Raw genomic sequence first — 22689 nt, forward strand, 5'->3', positions numbered from 1 at the left:
TTAAGGATAATTTTTTGCTTCAGTATTTCGTGAAAAGAGACTTTTCCCGTAGCGTCTTAGCTAAGACGCAGTACGAGAGAGCTCTCGTAAGAGAACCCAAAATTCCTATCTCAAAAAATTTGCATATTTCATCCGACCAATAAAAGAAAAGTGTTTTTAATACAAAAAAAGTCAACCTTAAAATAATTATGTTCAGTTATGCACTCAATACTTGGTCGGGAATCCTTTTGCAGAAATGACTGCTTCAATGCGGCATGGCATGGAGGCAATCAGCCTGTGGCACTGCTGAGTTGTTATGGAGGCCCAGGATGCTTCGATAGCGGCCTTAAGCTCATCCAGAGTGTTGGGTCTTGCGTCTCTCAACTTTCTCTTCACAATATCCCACAGATTCTCTATGGGATTCAGGTCAGGAGAGTTGGCAGGCCAATTGGGCACAGTAATACCATGGTCAGTAAACCATTTACCAGTGGTTTTGGCACTGTGAGCAGGTGCCAGGTCGTGCTGAAAAAAACGAAATCTTCATCTCCATAAAGCTTTTCAGCAGATGGAAGCATGAAGTGCTCCAAAATCTCCTGATAACTAGCTGCATTGCCCCTGCCCTTGATAAAACACAGTGGACCAACACCAGCAGCTGACATGGCACCCCAGACCATCACTGACTGTGGGTACTTGACACTGGACTTCAGGCATTTTGGCATTTCCTTCTCCTCAGTCTTCCTCCAGACTCTGGCACCTTGATTTTTTCGAATGACATGCAAAATTTGCTTTCATCCGAAAAAAGTACTTTGGACCACTGAGCAACAGTCCAGTGCTGCTTCTCTGTAGCCCATTTCCTGCACACGCCTGTGCACGGTGGCTCTGGATGTTTCTACTCCTGACTCAGTCCACTGCTTCCGCAGGTCCCCCAAGGTCTGGAATCGGTCCTTCTCCACAATCTTCCTCAGGGTCCGGTCACCTCTTCTCGTTGTGCACCGTTTTTTGCCACACTTTTTCCTTCCCACAGACTTCCCACTGAGGTGTCTTGATACAGCACTCTGGGAACAGCCTATTCGTTCAGAAATTTCTTTCTGTCTTTCGCTTGAGGGTGTCAATGATGGCCTTCTGGACAGCAGTCAGGTCGGCAGTCTTACCCATGATTGCGGTTTTGAGTAATGAACCAGGCTGGGAGTTTTTAAAAGCCTCAGGAATCTTTTGCAGGTGTTTAGAGTTAATTAGTTGATTCAGATGATTAGGTTAATAGCTCGTTTAGAGAACCTTTTCATGATATGCTAATTGTTTGAGATAGGAATTTTGGGTTTTCATGAGCTGTATGCCAAAATCATCAGTATTAAAACAATAAAAGACCTGAAATATTTCAGTTGGTGTGCAATGAATCTAAAATATATGAAATAATGAACTTTATCACAATATGCTAATTTTTTGAGAAGGACCTGTATATATATATATATATATATATATATATATATATATATATATATATATATATATATATATATATATATATATATGAAAGTGAAAGTCCTTGCAGCATGTGGTGCATCCCTTCAATTCGGTCAGGGATCTCCCTTTTTGGATTGTTATATGTATCTTGAAAAAAGAGAGCCTACTTGTTAGAATATTTTGAGATCATGAAAATATCCCTAGTGCCTTTTTTAATCATCTGTCCTACAATGAGCCTAACCAAATCCATAAAATCACTTCATATTGGCCATGCAGAACATGTCAAAAACTAACACATGATATCAATGGACTGTATGTGGAGTGGACCTGCAGATTAGGCCAAATTGTAAGAAGCTATTAAAATTGCCAAACGCCTCATTCATCATTGCAAAACAATGCCAAAACAACAGGCTAACACATACTGCGACTAGGCAGTCAGTGCAGTTTAATTATGAAAGATATTTTATACATAAATATGGCAAAACAACGACTATTAACCCAGTATTCACACTAATACATTAAGCTGCAGGTAAATCTTACAAACCTTAAATCAACCATGCTCTTGTCATCTGATAAGTTTAATTAATGTGCAGGCTAGATTCGCTTACAATACTTCGTCATTAAAACTCAACAAGGATTTATGAAATCATGGCCACAAATTAACGTCGTAGTAATTAATAAAACTAGCTCACAAATTCTTAATTTGGTGGGAATTAATTATTAATTCATAGTTAGCAGTTCTCACTATGTACACTTCGCACCGTTTAAACGTTATAAAATAAAACTTAATTAAATATTGGTACTCACAGTCTGATTGCTGTCCACGTCGTCCATCTTTAATTAGTGTTGATCCAGTACGGTAGGTGGCGCTGTCACAAAAAAACTAAGGTCCTAAAGCTGCGGTCCAAGAGTTGCGTTCCTGAAACTGCAGCCTCCGGTTGTGCAGGAATACCCTTCTCACCCTCAATCCGCACTTCTACCGAGCCCACACTGGGGCGAGCTCAGCAGAAGTTCTACCTGACAGTCAAAGCGGCATTATGTCATGAAAGTGCAGACTCAGAGGAAGACCATGAGGGTTTATGGTGCCATCTGGGATAGGGCCATAGCCTGTGGTGTAGCGACGATGTAGGTTCGACGGAGAAGTATAAATTGGGCTTAATTCTCACACTTTAATAGTATTTATAGCTCATAACAGGCTGTGTGATTATGATAAGTTATTACCTCAAAATGTACGTCAGTATGCAGTTTTCCCTAATGCTTGCATGCCAGCGATTATCCCTCTGTATGCTACTGTTGGCACGTGTGCTGTAGCTTGCCGACACCTGTATGCTTCTTCTAGCGGCCGCATCCTGCTCGTCGGCCGCAGCACTTGCAGGGGATGGACGGCCCGGCATCCTGGCCCGTCAGCCGTGTAAACAGGTGCAGTTCTCATCCGGATCATGGGTCTGGCGACTCACGTCTCTGGTGGTGCGGGAGTCCCACCACGCACCTTTCCTGGACCCAAGAGGACACCAGTGTGCATGCACGGGGAAGAGACCGGTCTCCCGAGGAGAGGCGCGTTGGGCTTTTAAACAGCTGTGGTGATGAGGCTCAATTCACATCAGGTGTGCCCCATCACACGCCACCAGCCCTGGCCCATCCAGTGCCCCTCCTCTCTCACACACCCAATCCTATCGGGAGCCTGGTGAAGGGCGGTGATATAGGACGGGGTGCCGATGATAATCAGGGAGGAGGCAGCTGACTCGTCACATTCCCCTTCCCAAGGCGCCGCCCACAAGGGGGTGCTACCATCCTCAACCAGGCTCCAAACGGTCGGAGTGGGCGGGGTGGGGATTCCTCTCCGGGCAGTCCTCCCTCTGGCAGTGCACCGGAACAGGGACAGAGAAACCGGGTTTACGCATTCTCCACCAGTGTCACGGGAGGGGCCAAAGACAGACACAGTGGCCATGGAGTCAGTCCTCGGAGAGGCTTTTATTAACAGAAAATAAAACAAAGGAGGGAATGAAAGTGGCCAAAGGTGGAGAGTGTCCAAAATAAACAGGGGATCTGGTGTCCTCATCGTGCTACGGGGTTTGTGTGGATCGGGCAGTGTTCATGGAGGAAGGGTCCAGGTAAGGGGTGGAGTCCGGCGGCCGCACACACTCCCCTCTCGCATCCTGCTCGTCGGCCCTGGCGGTTGCAGGGGATGGACATCCCGGCATCCTGGCCCATTGGCCGTGTAAACGGGTGCGGTTCTCATCCGGATCGCGGGTCCGGCAGCTCACGTCTCTGATGCCGTGGAAGCTGACTCGTCACAATACACACACACACACAAAGAAAAGTAAGCAAATGGAATAGAAAAAAATAGAAAGCTTGTGTTAGTTTTTTATATAAAAGAACATAAATAAATAAAGTAAAATAAAAATATAAGACAAAGTGCTAGAGTTAGAGGTTCAAATAAAGATGAAACAGATGTGTTTTTAGTTGAAGATGGCTAAGGATTCAGCTGCACGGATTGAGTTGGGCAGGTCATTCCACCAGGAGGGAACAGTTAATGAAAAAGTCAGTGAAAGCGATTTTGTGCCTCTTTGAGATGGCACAATAATGCATTGTTCACTTGCAGAACGCAAGCTTCTAGAGGGCACATAACTCTGAAGTAATGAATTTAGGTAAAGGGGTGCAGAGCCAGTGGTGGTTTTGTAGGCAAACATTAATGATTTGAATTTTATGCGAGCAGCTACTGGTAGCTAGTGCAAACTGATTAACAGAGGTGTGACGTGCGAACTTTTAAGCTCATTAAAGACTAATCTTGCAGCAGCATTTTGGATTAATTGTAGAGGTTTAATAGAAGTGGCTGGAAGACCTGACAAGAGAGCATTGCAATAGTCCAGCCTGGATAGAACAAGATCTTGAACAAGGAGTTGGGCAGCATGTTCTGAAAGAAAAGGCCTGATCTTCCTAATGTTGTATAAAGCAAATTTGCAGGACTGAGCAGTTTTAGCAATGTGGTTTGATAAATTCAGCTTATCATCAATCACAACTCCAAGGTTTCTAGCTGTTTTTGAAGGAGTTATGGTTGATGAGCCTAACTGGATGGTGGATAAAGTGATGGGTTTGTTCAAACCACAAGCAGTTCTGTCTTAGCTGAGATGCGAGCAGCTATCATCAGATCATCAGGATGGAATGAGAGGTAGAGTTGAGTGTCATCACCATAGCAGTGATATGAAAAGCCATGTTTCTGAATAACAGAGCCTAGTGATGCCATGTAGACAAAGAAGAGAAGTGGTCCAAGAACTGAGCCCTGAGGCACCCCAGTAGATAGATGTGACGACTTGGAAAACTCACTTTTCCAAGATACCTTAAAGGAACTATCTGAGAGGTAAGAATCAAACCACTTTTCCTGAGATGCCATTTTCTAATAGAGTTGACAGGAGAATATGGTGGTTCACCATATCAAAAGCAGCAGACAGATCCAGCAAGATAAGTAAAGAAGATTTGGAAGCCACTCTTCTGGCAAGTGTCCACTTCTGAAGCCAGAATGGTTGCTGTCCAGGAGGTTGTTCTGTGTTAGAAAGGCAGAGACATGGTTGAACTCAACTCGTTAAGGTGTTTTGAAATTTCGGCGTGAGAGGACAACAGGGGATGGACATTTTCATAGAAGGAAGTGTTATTATGGTTTATGGACTGGAAGTAAAGTTTTATAAATTATTGTGATGTTTTTATCAGCTGTTTGGACTCTCATTCTGACAGCTCCCATTCACTGTAGATGATCCAGTGCTGAAATATTTAAAATATTTTTCTCAAATATTTTCAGCAAAATTTAATTTATGGGTGAACTAATTTTCAATAATTGTTTGAAATGAGAAACCAATATATAAAGTGTTGAAATGAAAACAAAAAGTAATATGACACCTTATGGTTGCTGTGACAAATGTAATACGAAACAAACAAACAAACAAACATAAAAAGTAGTCATAACTACTCAATATCACAAATTATAGTTACATAATTAAAGTATAATACTTGGAGGCCGTTCATAAAAAAAAAAGAAAGAAAAAAAGGTTTCTATGTCATAAAGATCTTTTTATTTATAACTGTGGAAAAAAGTTTACATTATTTTATAAATAAATTCTAATTAATCTTTAAATAGTAATCCATTATCAGTATAATTGTGTAGTTTGTTACAAAAGGACATTTTAGAACACTGGATTGGTATGTGATGGGACACAAGAGAAGCGCATAAACCAGTCACTAATCAGATTAGACAGGATTATGTCTCTAGACTCTCGATGGGTCTGCAACAGGCTTGGTAGCAACAGTTTGGTCAGCATGTGAACATGCCATTGGATAACCAAATGAAGATAAACAAACCAAGAGATACATTCTTATGCACTGAAGTTCAAGAGGGATCTTCATTCAGCTACTAAAGCATTCAACCAGGCATTGTATCAAAGTATTTACCTGCTTCAATGTTTTTAAGCAAATAAATACCAGAATAGATTCTTCTTTCTCACAAAGCTACAGCGATTGATCGTCCACTGTGGTGGTGAACCTTAAATAAATGAGAATCTAAGGCCTTAATATACACAACAGCTTGGCTTTTATTGTGTTTAATTATATATTGCAGGCAATAGAGCACCATGTGAAATCTTCATAAAATGGCTACTTATGTACTGTGGTCAGCAGTTGTCTGGACTCTCAAGGGCCTGTTGTGCACATGGAGGCTCTTCTGGGTAATTATATCATCTTCAGTTAATGCCAGTGTTAATGTATTCTATAAATATGTTTTAGTTTTAATGTTCTTCGACACAAATCACTGGTAAAGCGGATCAAATGTTATTTGTACTATAGGTCAGCCCATTTTGTGTTCTAAAATCCGCAGCTGACACTGATCATAAACCCCCATCAAAACTGACCACAGGTAAATCCTAATATCACACATAAGTCATCATTCAGTTATTATGCAAAGAAGGCAAAGTCCTCTGACTGTTTACCAATTATAATGTAAATGTAATACCTGTACCTGTCCAATAGATGGCACACTAGTTTTGTGAAATTATAGTATTAAAGTATTCTGACAAACTCACATTGCAACTCACTTTAGTCTTCAAATTAAGAAACCTTTTAAAATAAAGCAGAGCAAAACAGTTCATATCTGAGTTTATCATAGATTTAAAGGATTTAAAGGGAAGTTCACCCAAAAATTAACAGTCTGTTATTGATTAGGAACCCTCATGTTGTTCAAAACATCTGGGACTTTCTTTCTTCAGAGGAAAACAAAAGACATTATGTTTTTAAATGGAATGCCAAAGAAAACTGGCCTCCATTGACTTCCACTGTACATACAAAAAAAACATAGATATATTCATATTCACATACGTAAAAATTCACTGAGGTTTTGTATGGCATATAAGTTATTAAATAGTGACAGATTTTTTTTTTAGTGTGTATTAAGTGGTTTCACTCCATTATCCATATCAAAACAGAATCAGCATTTGCCAAAATATTAATACTAAAGTTTTTTTTAATTTTTATAAATCTGTAGCTGTCCAGGACGTCAAGCATCTCTCATGGACAAATGTAAATGCAGACTCAGAGAAAAAGGCCAAACCAGAAAAAAGTTTTCATCATGAATGCACAAGTGACAAATAAACAAAGTTCAAGAAGAAAGAAAGTTCAGGAGACTGCTAAAGTCTGAGGGGGAGATTCAAGAGCTTAAGATAGAGATGCAAATCAGAGAGCATCATGGGAGATGCGGTTTGTGGAGCTGCAAAAGAGACAACATAATCTAAGAAACCAGGTACGTGGAACTCATAAATCCATAATAAAGAACCACCTGTGACACTATTGCTTCATCTGCATTGCTGCTTTTATCGCCTGGCACTTCTGCTAAATGCAACATATAGGCCTAGGCATGCTTTTTTGATAATGCTATAACTATTTCATATGTTAATTTATGGGGATTGCTAAAAATTGATGCTCATGGGTCGCAGTACTCAAAAATGCTTGGTGTAATGACCCTGTGGCATCACTTTATTACCAAATTCTACTAGCATCTATCATTGGCAGATAAGCTTGAAATGCAAACTTTTATATCATCAGTTTGTCACGCTCACAACACAATACATATCAAGTCAGAACTAAGAACAAAAAGCTTGTTGGCAGGAACAATTAAAGTCTCTTCAAAATGAAACTAAATAATTTCAAGCGACATGTTATTTTTGATTGATTAAATTTCTACATACAGTACATGTGGAAAATTTAAATTAAACTAAAGAAAATCACACAAACCATGAGTTTTGGTCAAATATCTTTATTAGCCATTTTAATACAGCCATAATGGAGTCTTGCTTAAGTGTGGTATTGTATACAACAGTTTAATGAACTACTACATAATACATAAGGAAGAGCAAAGTACAGTAATTTAACCCTCTGGTGTATGAAAATTGAAAATGATTTGTGTGAGCAGTGCAATATTTCTACGCTATTAATAAAAGACAATGTAGATTAAAATAGTTTCAAACAAATCCACACAACCGCTGCAACATGGTGAAACACATTGTTTTATTCCTGAATGATTAAGTTTTGAACAAATTGGTTTGAGTGAATAATTCAGCGACTGCATCATAAAGATGTTCACTTGTTTCAATTCTGAATAAATCAGCATTTTTGGACAAATTGGTTGAATGAATAATTCATGACTAACTCATAAATACAGTGTGGGAACAGGCAAGATTTGAGTAGAGCCTTTTTAACTCCTATTCTAACTGTGTTATGTGATCTTTTCAGTTGACCTCTGAGATTCTGGTAAGGACTGGAATTCTGTACAGAGACACTGATTCAGAAGAAACAAATGAAGTCTTTCTAGAGTCTGGCTTGGAGAATGGACTTTATTTCCGAAGAGAAGGAACATGAATGTTCTAGTAAGTTCCTTTGGTGGACTGTCTCTATGTCAGAACTGCCCTTGTGTGAGGATAATTGAAATGAAATAAATTCGAACAAATGAAACATTTCTTCCAACTTTTTACAGTTGATCTCAGACACCAGAAAAAGGGATCGGATGAGGAATTGCTTCGAGATGGTGTTGACCAAAAAATTTGTGTGGCAGGCAAACCTCCTGCCCATCAGACTCCAGAGCCACTTCTGCCATGTAACATCAGGTATCTTTGATTTGATAGTGTTTTATATTCGACATATTCATTCATGCCCTACTCCTGTCATTGAAAGGTACTGTCACAATAAAGTATTCCAGAGAATTGTGTCATAAACAGAAATATCTGCCTGTGGAATGACGTGTATGATCAATTAGAAGTACATATTCCAGAGAGTCAGTATTAATGAATAAATCATTTATTAATCCCTATTTGCATAGGAGTGTAGTAAAATGTTACATTCTGTGTTAAATATAACTTGATGTTCAAACTTATATTTTGCATGACCTCGTTCTTCAGTGTAAGGACTTGGAGGAGCAGAGGGGGACCTCATCAAGTGTTTGTACCCCACTCCTCTCTGGATCTGAAGATTGGGCACAGGGTTACCCTCTTGACGCATCAGCACTGGTACCTTACGCTACCTGGGCAACATGCAAAACTCTCCTGAAAACCATCTTGGCATAGAACTGGAGTTGGCTCATAGTGGACAACATGATGGCACCTACGAAGGACAGCGCTACTTTGACTGGTATGATTATTTTTCTTGCCTTCAACAATTCAGATGTTGGGGAAATGTGTATACCTTCATGAAAAGACCAGAATGTCTACTGTGGTGGATTAGCATAACTTTGTACTGCACTATTACAATACTTGGTGAAAGTAGTTGAACATTCATTTTTCGGGAGAGTAGATATTGGAACTTTATTGGGGGCGAGGCTAAACGATTGATCTGAAATGTCTGGTTTGTTTAATGATGTCAGTTTTGATACTGTATGTTTCTGGATCAGTGCCTGGGAAATTTACTTTTAAAAGTAATGCATTACTATATTGTGTTGCTCCCACAAAAAAAATAACTAATTGCATTACTTAGTTACTTTTTATGGATAGTAATGCATTACATTACTTTTGCATTACTTTTTTTTATCTGGGCTATTTTTGGCAAATGTAAAAACCCTGTCACACCAAAAGTGAAATGATTAAGGAGGAAAATGTAAATCCACATGTGTAAAGTAGAGGGTGCAGCTCAAGCAAACCTTTCAGCTGTGCTACCATTCAGGATTGCATGAAGAATAGTTACTTGAAAAAAGTCATCTGATTACGTTACTCGCGATACTTGTTAATGCATTACCACAAACACTGCTCTGGATGTTGTGTTTTGCGCTACAGAAACAAATGCTAAAATTTAGAGTTAAAGGGTTAGTTCACCCAAAAATGGAAATTAGGTTGCGTTTTACTCACCCCCGAGGCATCCTAGGTGTATATGACTTTCTTCTTTCAGATGAACCCAGTCGGAGTTATATTTTATTTATATATATATATATATATATATATATATATATATATATATACAGTACAGACCAAAAGTTTGGACACACCTTCTCATTCAAAAAGTTTTCTTTATTTTCATGACTATGAAAATTGTAGATTCACACTGAAGGCATCAAAACTATGAATTAACACATGTGGAGTTATATATGGAATTATATACATAACAAAAAAGTGTGAAACAACTGAAAATATGTCATATTCTAGGTTCTTCAAAGTAGCCACCTTTTGCTTTGATTACTGCTTTGCACACTCTTGGCATTCTCTTGATGAGCTTCAAGAGGTAGTCACCTGAAATGGTCTTCCAACAGTCTTGAAGGAGTTCCCCGAGAGATGCTTAGCACTTGTTGGCCCTTTTGCCTTCTGTCTGCGGTCCAGCTTACCCCTAAACCATCTCGATTGGGTTCAGGTCCGGTGACTGTGGAGGCCAGGTCATCTGGCGCAGCACCCCATCATTCTCCTTCTTGGTCAATTAGCCCTTGATGCCTTCAGTGTGACTCTACAATTTTCATAGTCATGAAAATAAAGAAAACTCTTTGAATGAGAAGGTGTGTCCAAAGGTTTTGGTCTGTATTGTATAATATAACTGTTAAGAATTGTTTTGCATGGTTCCGGGGGGTGAACAAAGGCCTCCTGTAGCGAATTGATGTGTTCATGAAAAACATATTCAAACCTGTTATAATCACTTTAATCTAGCTTGTGCCAACAGTTCTACACAGAAGTTGTTCCGGGAGCATGACGTTAGAGGACAGCGTTGCGCATGCGCCAGTGAGTCTTGTGAATTTGTTAACAGGAGCAAAGGAAGCAAAGTTTCCTTACTTTAGCAAAGGAAAACCTTTTTGCTTATATCGAAATCCTCCGACATTCTTCTTTATAAATCCTAGTTTTGTACTTCTAATTAGTGACCGTTGTTTTGTTTTGATCTCTCCGCTGCGTTTCTGTTTTTGTCACTTCTGAAATTGGAAAAAATTACCACCAACCACTTTCATGCAGCATCTTTATTTTTTAGCTCAACTGTCACGTAATGGAACACACAGGACTGTGTAGTGAAGGACACTGTGCTGCCTTCAAAAATCATTTAGATTAGATGTGACATAATCATTAGATTATAAGTGCCTTGCCACCTTAGTATCCTGCAGAGGCAGTATTTTTCAGCTTTCGGATACAGCTACTGTCTACACTAGTCGTCGACAGTAAACACATGACCTGTTCTATACTTCCAGCAATCTGTGTTAGAATGTTGCAGAACATATTCTTTTGTAATTAGGTACAACTCTTAGCTTCTCTTGTCAATCTTTGGTGTGAAAAAACAAACAAACAAACAAGTAAACCCAGGAATGCATCAAAACCCCTTTTGAAAAATACTGCTATCAGTATGCCAGTTTTGAGAAATGCTCTTTTAAAATACTTTGTCTTCATTGTTCTTATTTACTTCTGATATGTTTTTTTCAAAATTTCCTCTTTCCCTTCAGTGACCCTGGACATGGTGCGTTTGTAGCATTCAGTAAATTGTTAATGGCTTGGGAGTAGATGCTCTTATTGGAACACTTTTTGCTGTATGGATCCACAATAGAGCACTGCAATGGTGACATATTTGTGTAGGCAAACCCAGAAGTCACCCTGGTTCCATCTACAAAACAGTTTTTTTTTATTGGCTCTTTGATTATTGCAGAAAGTAAGAAGTAAAAACGTAGGCTACTCCAGTCACACGACTTCAATGTTGCCACCACTGATCTACCAACAACTCGTTCAGTCTTTGTATAAAAACATTTTCCCTGAAAGTTTGAGCTAGAATATTTTGCAAGAGTTTGACTATAAACACAATGAGGCTTTAATGAGTAGTTTACCTGTTTGCTTTGATGACATTTAATGTCCCAGACGACCTCTGTACTCACATTTACACTTTTACACTGTACTCACTCACAATCACTTTTGAGAAAGTACATGATTTTGGATGTTCTCTCTGTTTTGATGCTTTATGTGGGTTTCTTTGACCTGTTACCTGTTGACTGGAATCTGCACTTTTTCATATTTATGACTGTTGAGGAAATTCTGTATTTAAAATACATACTTGAATATCAACAGGGCTGAGATAAGCAGACTCATATCGGTAGCTTAAACAGATCAAGTTAGCCAAAATGTTTCCATAAAAGGAACAGGTATGTGTAAAAGAGTGATGACGAGTGTTTAAATTTTGTGGAATTCTGTTGACACGCATTCCATGCAGGTCTACTTATTGCCAATATCCGTTAATGCAAATGAAGCATACACCCTATTGAACATGGATAGAGCTGACATTTATGAGGTAAATATGAGGTAAAAACCAGTCACCTCTGCTGCATTGTTCTTTGTAGTCATCAAGATTTTCCCTGTTTACTGAAGGATGTGTTCTGATGTTCCAGGAAAGAGACTGAACTGATGCATGACACTGTTACAACTCATTCATGGAAATTAAGATGATTTTTAGTTTCAAACATGTTTATCTATACACAGATTATTCAAAGGTAAAAGATAATGCTAACAGATAATGTTAACAAATGTTTGTTAAGATGTAATAATGTTACACATGTCTTATGCAAGCCTGTTTGGTTTGGGTTTTTTGTGGTTGAATTTTTTGGTTTGGCTCATATTTTTGTCACTGTACTTCCTCTTACAAAAACAGCAAATCACATTCCTATGGATTAAGATAATGACCCCCCTCCCCTCCAAAAAAAACAAAAACAAACAAACAATGATCACATGATTTACATGGAGCTGCTTTGCATTTTCATAAAAATGTTTGGCGCCTGTGAACTTCCTTCTTCCTCGTAGATGTAAAGAGATAAATATATTGTCAAAATGGGAGGGAAGGACACACACACACAGAGAGAGAGAGAGAGAGAGATACATTTATAAATAATTTGACATTGAATGTTGACACACAGAGATCTCCCCAGATTTACTATTCAAATCAAATAAACTGTCATACTCGACATCCTTTTGTAAATAATGTGGATAAATCATATATACAATTGTTCATGTCACAACAATTATATTTATATAACAGTTCCATTGCAAATGGCTTTCAGCAGTAAAGGCAAAAATAACATTAGCAAACACATTTAGCCACATGCATTATATTCATGCAAATCATCATTGCCATCAGACAGATAAACAGTTCTTTGAAATCAGTAGTTATAATAATACAATTTAATAAAGAAACAAATAGCACCAAACGTGGAATTATAAAGGTGTGTTTAAGTTATGGATTAAAATAGATTGTAGTTTCAGTACATACTAAGGATGCCAGATAAAACAGTGCCATCAGTCACAATTAAAATCAAAACAGAAACTATTTCACAGAAACATCTTATTTCGTGACAAGAGCAGGTTTCCCAGCTTGTTAATATTTAGTTAACATAAAACACTCATGTATGTGGTATTCCTTGGTATGTAGTAAGCTTTTTTCTTCCCTTTTTTAATAACTATGATGTATGAAGTGTTTTTACAGCTCATATTTATTTAGAGACTACAGTATTTGTATACTTTAAAACTTGGATAGGATTGCAAAATTTAGCTGCAGGATTATTCAAACTATACAAGTTATTGTAAAAACCAATAAAGTGAACACATAAGGAATGTGCATATTCCCTTATATTCATGTTTATTATAAAAAGGTTATTGAAGATTGTGTTTGTCATTTACTAATTATGGTGCCACTGGTTGCATGGGAAATGTCTTTGTATGCATTTTATTATATATTTCAATGTTTTCTTTCACAGCTTGAAAGTAAAATCATGACTAATTTGTGCAAAGAACAATGAGATGATGAAAGTCAGTTTTGCATAGAAGGAAAGACGTGAGATATCATTTGTACATTTTAAATGATCTAATAGTAGCAGAACCAAACTGATATGAAACATAACATTGAAGTACAATGAAATATGATGTCCAGTTCTGTGATAAGTTTTAATAAAGCTGTGATAATGCAATTCGCCACAGAGTCAAATCACAGTGCTTGAAGAAAGTATTGTAATAAAAATCAATCAGGGGATTCCCACCCCTATTAACAGAAACAAAGAAATACAATGAAAAGAGTGCATGAGACAAGGAATCCAACCTACTATTATTTTAAGCGATTCTGTGGTGGAGCTGATTTGAATGAACAATTGGCAGCAGACATGCTAACTACAAAATTACTCTGAACACTGAAAACAGGGCCGTTCCTTGACTGCAATTACATACATCTATATTTAGACTGCTCAAATTACATTTCAGGTTCTGTCCAAAACCAAATCTGTAGCCTTCGAGCCAAGGTACTGTACAGTTTGCTACACGTTAGGAGCAACAATTGATGCAATTTGCATCAAACTCTTTAAAACATATCTAGACACACATTTGACTTCGTAGTCATACAGAGTTACCACAAGCACTATGTGATAAGTCATTAAGGTTTTGGAGACTTCAAAGAGCACAAAACAGAAAAGAGCTATCAAAGCTATAGAAATAAAAGTACAATTGCAAAAACTGTACATTTAGAAGTAGAACACCTTGTCAATGGGGCACTACCCTTAAATGGACAAGTTAAGTTTGACCTTATCTACCCCTCGAAGGTGCATATTAGTAATAGGTAGTAAGTAGTAGTAAGTAATAGTAGGGGTAATAGGTACCTTTAAAAGTACTACTATGAATCTTTAGGTGATAAAAATGTATAAAGTTCAGGGAAGGTCCCAGTTAAAAGCTGTTGCACGCCTAAAGGGCCAAGTTTGTACATTATCTACTCTTAAAAAGGTGCATATTACTAGAGTTGTAATGGGTATCTTTAAAGTACTACTATGATACCCATATAAGGATATGTTTGTACCTTATCTACCCCTAAAATTTGTGCACAATAATACCTTAGAGTAGTAATTGGTACCTTTAAAGTACTACTATGAAATTTTATAGATAAAAAGGTACAAAGTTTGGGGAATACCCCAATGACAAACTGTTGTACCACTAAATTGACAAGTTTGTATCTTACCTCCCTCTAAAAGGTATTTTCTAGTACCTTAGAGTTGTAATAGGAACATTTTACTAAAAGCTACCTTAACTACTAAGTACAACTACAAAGCTTTTATGGTCAAAGTAGTACTCCTAAATGTACAGGTTTTGCACATTTCGTTTTTTTTTTTTTCTGAGAGCAAAGAGACTTTTTTTTTTTCAAAAAGTTGGCATGCTGTCTTTTTTTATGGTCCCACAGTTTCAATGAATCAGAAGAACTCTCCCTTGGACTTGAGTTTGAGAACCTCTGCCGCCAACTGCTGCGCATCTTTCAGCTGCGGGAACATTTCCATAACTTTGTTTACATGATGCGGATTAAAAATTGCATGAAGCCTCTTCCTGACCTCCTCTCTTTCTTCCTGGAAAGCATTGGACTTCTGCATGCCTGAGTGCTTATGGCTTCCATAGACACCATGAGACATGTGCGAGCTAGGACAGGGTAAAGGTTCGGGTAAACTAGTTGCCTGTGGTAAGAAGTAAGGGTAAGACCCATCACTGTAAGTAGTAAAACTGTAACGATGGACAGGGTTAGGCAGAGGTAGGGAGCTGCAGGCACCAAAGTTGGGCTGATGGTTGTAGTAAGGACTCATGTTGTCATAGTAGCACTGACCACCTGCAGGTACACCAGGGTTACCAGACATCGGTGAATGATTGGATCTCATCCTATGCAACTCAATACTCCGTGATGGATCTGAAAACAGGCTTTGGTAGGATCCAAGCCCTGAGTCAGAACTGAAAATAGAGGAAGGGTTTGTTTGGTAAGGTGTTATCAGACTGGTTCTTTCTGCCGAAGCACTGTGTTGTCCCATTGTGGCTGTATATAAGGGCTTTTTCGTGGACAAAATGTCATCCCAGTACTGGAGCATAACATCCCTGCCATCACAGCTCTTGGGATCCAAGTTTAGCTTTTCTTCCAGTTCTTGCTCCAAGGAGGGTGAGCAGGACCCAAAACCAGGGTCATTTCTTGGGTACACGCCTCTTAGTGGCCCAGTTACTCTGCTGTCCTCTTTTGAACCAGATAGTCTGGCATTCTCTCGAAGCTCATCAGCTAGAGAACGCTGTGACTGGTTTGTTCGCTCTGGGTGGTAGAATTTACACTTGATCCCATATGTGCATTTTTTCCCTGAAGAGTAAAAAGACAATTGTGTTATAAGGTCTACTTCAGGAATGAATCAGTCCTGGAGGGTTGCTGTCTTGAGCTTATTTCCATTCATATCAAAGACACCTGTCTGTTTTTTAACAACCATGGAGACATAGGTAAGATTTTTCAAGTGTGTTTTATTAGGGATGTAGGTAAACTCTGCAGGACAGTAGCCCTACAAGACCAGATTTGCCCATCCTTGGTGCACTTCAGAGGTGGCCAATGCCGGTTCTTCAAAGCCACAGTCCTGCTTGATAAAACCTCACCTATCTGCAGAGTTTGGCTTCAACCCTAATTAAACATACCTAAAGCAAATCAAGGTCTTTATACTCACTAGAAACTTCCAGTTCACTCACTAGAAACTTAATTAGAAACTAACCCTAAGTGTGTTGGAGCTGGTTAAAGCTAAACTCTGCAGCACGATGGCCCTCAAGGAGCAGGATTGAACACCCCTGATAATGAAGTTGACACAATGGGAATTAATCTCTCCAGCAAAAAACACTTGCCTGAAAAGTTTTTTTTGTAGTCATGCTTTTATATCCATCATTATGTTACACATTTGCAGAATGCATAATTGCTTACTGGATACTTTGGCCTACCCTCAAGGAACAGTTGCATAGGTGACTTTACTATGTTAAATAGATGCTGTTTGGACATTGTATGGAATTCCAAAACCAACACAACAGTTACCATAGTCATCGTTCTGTTCACAGCTGCCCATGAAGCCTCTGGAGCTGAAGCCCAGTTTTGGTAAAGGAAGTTAAATTTTTGATACACACTTTAAGTGGCTGACCAATCAGAGCAGACTGGGCTTTTCAGAAAGGAGGGCTTTAAAGAGACAGGACAGTGAGTTTCAGGCAGAAATATAGTTGCTGCAGCAATGTGAAGTATTAGTAAAATAATGTGATTTTTGATCTTCAAATCATGTAAATGTTTTCTAGCAGACCCCAAAAATCTAATTATAAAATTGTAAATTAGCAAACTATTGGAAATATAATCAATTTAATTAAATTCAACAAATCACATATATCAGTATTGCTAAGAAAAGGCTGCCAACTGAAGAAAATTTAAAGACATTGCATTAATGTGGCAGCTGAAAACAGACTTTACAATTGTTTGAGAAGTCAATATACCATTTTGCTTTGTTTTCTTATAATTGAGCATATGCTTATCACTGGGCTACAGGCTGTTAAATCCAGCTTGAATGTCTTTGATGGCAGGAAAATCCATTATTACAAAATATAGGATGAGTCATTGGGCATGATTAATGATGTCCATTTTTTATTGGGCTATATTTTATAATTAATTGCACTGTACTTACACAAATTGACTGCCCTAGAAAATGTATTTCAATTAGTATTTTGTTGTTAACAAGGCAAATGTGATTCTGAATGACAGAAACTGATAATTACTTACCATATGGACAGAACTGTCGCTTGTGGTCAAGCATTATCACCTTTTTCCGAAGAAAATTATCTAAATTGGGTCCATGACGGCCGAGAGGGTCATCAGGTGGCATGAACCTGTGCAAGATGGTGATGATGATGTTAAATAAATGAATAGGAATAAGATGAGGTACTGCCATTAGCAGCTATTGAAGAATAGTTGTAAGAACGTACTTGTCATTAACAAAGGTGTACATAAGCAATCTCTCCTCAATGCAACGTTTCCAATCTGGACGTTCACTTTGCAGATCACGATATGTGTCGTTCGACACTATAATCCCATCCAGATCGTGAGCTAATTTGACAATAAAGCGATCGTCATAGCAGACCACACGCTTTCCTCCGACCCTTCGTGAAGGTGTAAATACAAGAATCTTTTTCCTTTCCAGCTCTTCCAAAATATGCTGATCTGGAAATAAAGACAAACACTTTTTACTTTTTTCTTTGCCTTTGAAGACCATTTTAGCATGAATTTGGAATGAAGGGTGTCTTTCTTAAAGTCATGGGACATTATTTGCCAGTCACTGATAGAATAACTTGACCATAACACCCATCAATTTGAAACAATTCGACAAGTATTATAGACAATCCATAAAGCTGTTACAAATTTTTGATGCAACTTCTCTTGCTTGATGAGTTTTCTACATTACAGATACAAAACCAATGGTTATTCCCCCAAATTAGCATTTAATATCCACCAAAGTTAACCATATCAAATGCTACTTTAGGGAGGTGGTAAACTGAAAGATTTCAAAGAACACATGCCATCATCTATGAAACAGGAAAGAGGCAATAATTCATCACACAGCACCAGACTCAATTATAGATTCACAGTGAAACTCAAGGTGATAAGGAAATCTCTTGAACTTCCTGGAGGGGAATTCCCATTGAGACATGCAGGAAACCTAAATCTTCCTTATTCTTCTTGTTTTGTTATTACTGTTCTTGCTCGAATTGATTTGAGGAATCTGAGCAGGGGCGTTCACAACAAAAGAGAGACAGTTCAGGGACATAAACAAGTGAGATTATCATCTCCACATCAACACTTCTGGACTGTTAAACCTGAAGTCCTAATACAAAGTTAATTTTGTACTAGTATGCTGTACCAGTACCAGACGTACACAGGGACTGTTTTACAACAATAAACTAATGAAGAGCTAAATTTGACCAAATTACGCTATATTTGAAATCATAACTAGTAATTTATATATTTTTTTAATATGAAAACACTGTATTCTTTATTAATGTACAACAGAGTCAAAAGCTTCAGCTTTACAACAATATATTGATGTCAGTGTAATATTTTAATGTTTCTGAAAGTATTTGTTCATCAAGGCTGCAATTATTTGATCAAAATACAGTAAAAGCAGTGATATTGTGAATAAATTATTAAAATAGCTGTTTTCTATGTGAATATATTTTAAACTGTAATCTATTGCTGTGATGCGCAGCTGAATTTTCATCATCATTACTCCAGTCTTCAGTGTCACATGATCTTCAGAAATCAGTATATTATGCAGTTTTGCTGCTCAAGAAAAATGTAGTTTTATCATCAGTGATAAAAACAGTTGTGCTGCTTTTCTTTTTCACTATTTATTTATTTATTTATTCTTTAATAAATAGAGCGTTCAGCATTTATTTAAAAAATAAATCTTTTGTAACAATATAAATGTTTTCATTGTCATTGCAAATTGAATGCATCCTTGCTGAGTACAAGTATTTATTAAAAATGAACCTTACTGACACCAAACTCTTGAACGGTAGTTTATGTTTACTGAAAATCCTGACAAAAATCCTTCTGAAGAAAAATATTTTTTTTTCCAGTATGAAGTATAGGCATATCTGAGTCTGTGCTGTCAGATGGGCGTTTTTACTAGTCAGTCTGTGATGACTCATTTTTACCAAAAGTGCTGAGGGAGTGTCTTTACCTGAAATAGGTACATCAGGCCTGGGCTGCTCTTTTCTCCAGGAAGGCACAAACACAGTGATATGTCTGTGTCCTTGGTCAAGGAAGTAATTAACTGCCAACTTAATCCCACGACAAGAAAACACTTCCTTGTTCCCATGACTGAAAGAGAACAAAAGAGACAGTAAAAAAGAGAGAGAAATTAAATTGGCAAATGAGTAAATCAGTGAATATGCATGCCAACAACCACTGGTCTGAACAAGTTAGCAGCCTTTGGTGGTTAGGTCTCACACCATGAATGTAATGTTGTCAAATTATTTTTTACGTCTCCTTACAAGGCTCTTTAATAATTCTGTGTGGTTTGGCAATGTGTGTTGCCTGTAGTAAACCACATGAATTGCTCAGATACAGTGCCCTCCACTAATATTGGCACCCTTGGTAAATATGAGCAAAGGTACCTGTGAAAATAATTCTGCATCATTTATCCTTTTGATCTTTCATTCAAAAGATTCACAAAATTCTAACCTATGATTGAAGTAAAACAAGTGGGGGAAAAAAACTTAGAATAAAATAAATGTTTTCTCTAGTTCACGTTGGCCACAATTATTGCAATGCCATTTTACCAAGAAAACAACATATAACAGAATTTTCTCCTATAATGCCTGATGAGTTTGGAGAACACCTGATAAGAGATCAGACAACATTCCTTCATGCAGAATCTCTACAGAACCGTCAGATTCATAGCTCCATGTGAGCTTCTTCTCTTCAGTTCACTCCTCTCATCTTCTATAGGGTTCAGGTCAGGGAACTGAGGCGTCCATGGCAGATGCTTCATTGTTTTGCTCAATGAGACATTTTTGTGTTGATTTTGATGTTTGTTTTGGATCATTGTTCTGATGGAAGGGCTTTCTGACCCCAAGATTCAACTAATCTCTGCAATTATTTTCTTACAGCCACTTTCTATTTTGTGAAGCTCAACAATCTTGTTCTGCAGATCAGAACTATATTCTTTGTTCTATCTATTCTTTGGCCTTTGTGTTCCTCATATTTATAATCCTGTGGAACAGGAAGTCATGGCTGGGCAATTTCATGCTCCTATCACCCTGGTGTGCTAAAAAAAGGTAAATATGAATGGGAATATACTTCGGAGACATTTTACTCAGAATTTCTAGGGGTGCCAATGAATGTGGCCAACATGCATTGAAGAAAATACATTTATTTCATAATGTGTGTTTCCCCCAACTTTTAATTGTATTACTTCAATGATAGGTTTGAATTTCGTGAATTTTTTGAATGAAAGATCAAAAGGTTAAACAATACAGATTTATTTCCACAGCCACCTTTGCTCAAATTTACCCACGGTGCCAATATTAGTGGAGGGCAATGTAGTTAGAAAGTCCTTGTAGTGCATATTACATACATATACAGACAGTTTTATTAGTTTAATGCTGCCAGGGGTCCAGGGCCCACTAGGGGCCCTCAGGATGACTTATAAGTAATTAATTGAATAAACTGTTATATATATATATATATATATATATATATATATATATATATATATATATATATATATATATATAAATACAAACACACACACACACATATACATACATTTACTTATAGCAATAATGCAACTAGAAGGCAAGCTGAAACACAACCTGAGTTGCATAAACTCATTATGAAATACTACAACAGTTTAACAACTGGAATGCAAACTGTAGTTGTTGACAGATGCATGTCCGATATGTTTACTACTGATTAAGAAAAACGAGAGATAAGACACACAGGAACGATGGCAGAATAGTTTGTTTTGACTGGGAAGCTACATCTAACAATACATTCAAAAGAACAAACAGCCATTTCCATTACGTCATGATGTTATCGCAAATATCAATGCATTAATAGACTTTTACACACAATGTTTGTGATGTCTTGTAATTTACCACCTCTCTTAGACTACTTATAAACCTTTCATTTCAAGGAAGAATGTCTTTCACAAAATTCCCTACTGTAATCTTTGCAGAATGCATGACCAAAAATGTTGCAGAGTATGTTAAGCTTGAGGCCTTGGCCTCCTGGAAGCGAAATGGTTAAAACAGTGCATATTATTTGCATACCGGAGAACCGAGAAGCATGGACAAAGAGGAAAAACTTTTCAGAAAAACCAGGTCTAAGTTTAAAGCCCAAAGGCAATATGAGCAATTCACTATGGGAAGTGCTAAGTAAAATTACATTGAATGCATTAGTTACTATTTTTGAAATTAATTATTAAACAATTGATGTTTCTTCCAAATAAAGAAATATCAATGAGTCTGTATTTGTGGAATTATTTGCATGTGATATTCATGTTTTTATAAATCAGCTTTAAAAAACATTCCTACTGTTACAGCAATATGAGGTGAACCAACATAAAAAAAATAAAAAAGTGGAATCAAAGTAAAAACCTTGTAAAATTTGGGAAAGGTTTATTCACAACCAGAGTGCAGCTGTCACGAATTTCCCTTTGTGATTTCAACTTGTTGATACTTGTTAAACTGGCAAAGACTCTAAACTCTACTAAGTTTTCAATCTCCATTCTGTTTCTATTGAAAGATATGTCCTCACCTCATGGCCACGTTGCTGCCATCAATAACAATAGGTTTCAGGTCACTTTCGGGTTCAGTGGTGTCCTCCAGCGTTGAGTCCTGTCCCCTAGATGAGCTTCCTTCCCGATGGGGCCCACCATCATCGCTGTCTGAGGTAGAAGAGGGCACGGCTTTCGCCCCCGAACGCACCAGCTCCCCTAGCACCGCGTTGGTGTCTGTCCCCAGGCCAAGCTTCCTCAGCGCGGCCTTCACCTCTTGTGGAGAGTAACCCAGTTTACGGAAGAAGTTGACCTTCATCTGCAGGTCATGGAGGTCAGGTCCGTCTTGGCCCAGGCCAGCGGGTTGATGGTAACACCCCGACTGCATCCCGTTGTATGTTGGATGTGTGATGTTCTAACGTTTTTCAGTGTAAGAGCTGCTGTGTCACCCATATGCTGCTCTGACATGTTGCTCTTGCTTCTGAATAAGGCTGAAACATAAACAAATAAAGCAAAGTCACTACAATGCAAGTTATAAATTGCAATTAAATTTAATATTTACATTAAAAAATCTGAATATATATACCATGTAAACAGTATAACAAGGTAATATTTTTACATAAGGCATTATCTTTATACATACACGTATTTTATGCATTACATGATTTGATCTTCATTAATTAATTAATTAATTCTTTGAGCAATCTGTTTATATA

The 22689-nt window shown here is 37.8% G+C and overlaps 1 protein-coding gene across 1 annotated transcript; it reads right to left on the minus strand.

Annotated features, from left to right (window-relative positions):
- Positions 1-15051: 15051 nt before the first annotated feature.
- Positions 15052-22454, minus strand: LOC132102731 (endoribonuclease ZC3H12A-like). The gene is made up of 5 exons (XM_059507359.1): positions 22015-22454; positions 19433-19572; positions 17679-17913; positions 17476-17582; positions 15052-16041 (listed from the first exon to the last, which is right to left on the minus strand). Exons 1-5 carry the CDS (start codon positions 22359-22361, stop codon positions 15128-15130), a joined length of 1743 nt encoding a protein of 580 aa, XP_059363342.1. The 5' UTR covers positions 22362-22454; the 3' UTR covers positions 15052-15127.
- Between the last annotated feature and the right edge of the window lie 235 nt (positions 22455-22689).

The sequence above is a fragment of the Carassius carassius genome, chromosome 24, assembly GCF_963082965.1.
Source record: "Carassius carassius chromosome 24, fCarCar2.1, whole genome shotgun sequence".
Classification (NCBI taxonomy): Eukaryota; Metazoa; Chordata; class Actinopteri; order Cypriniformes; family Cyprinidae; genus Carassius; species Carassius carassius.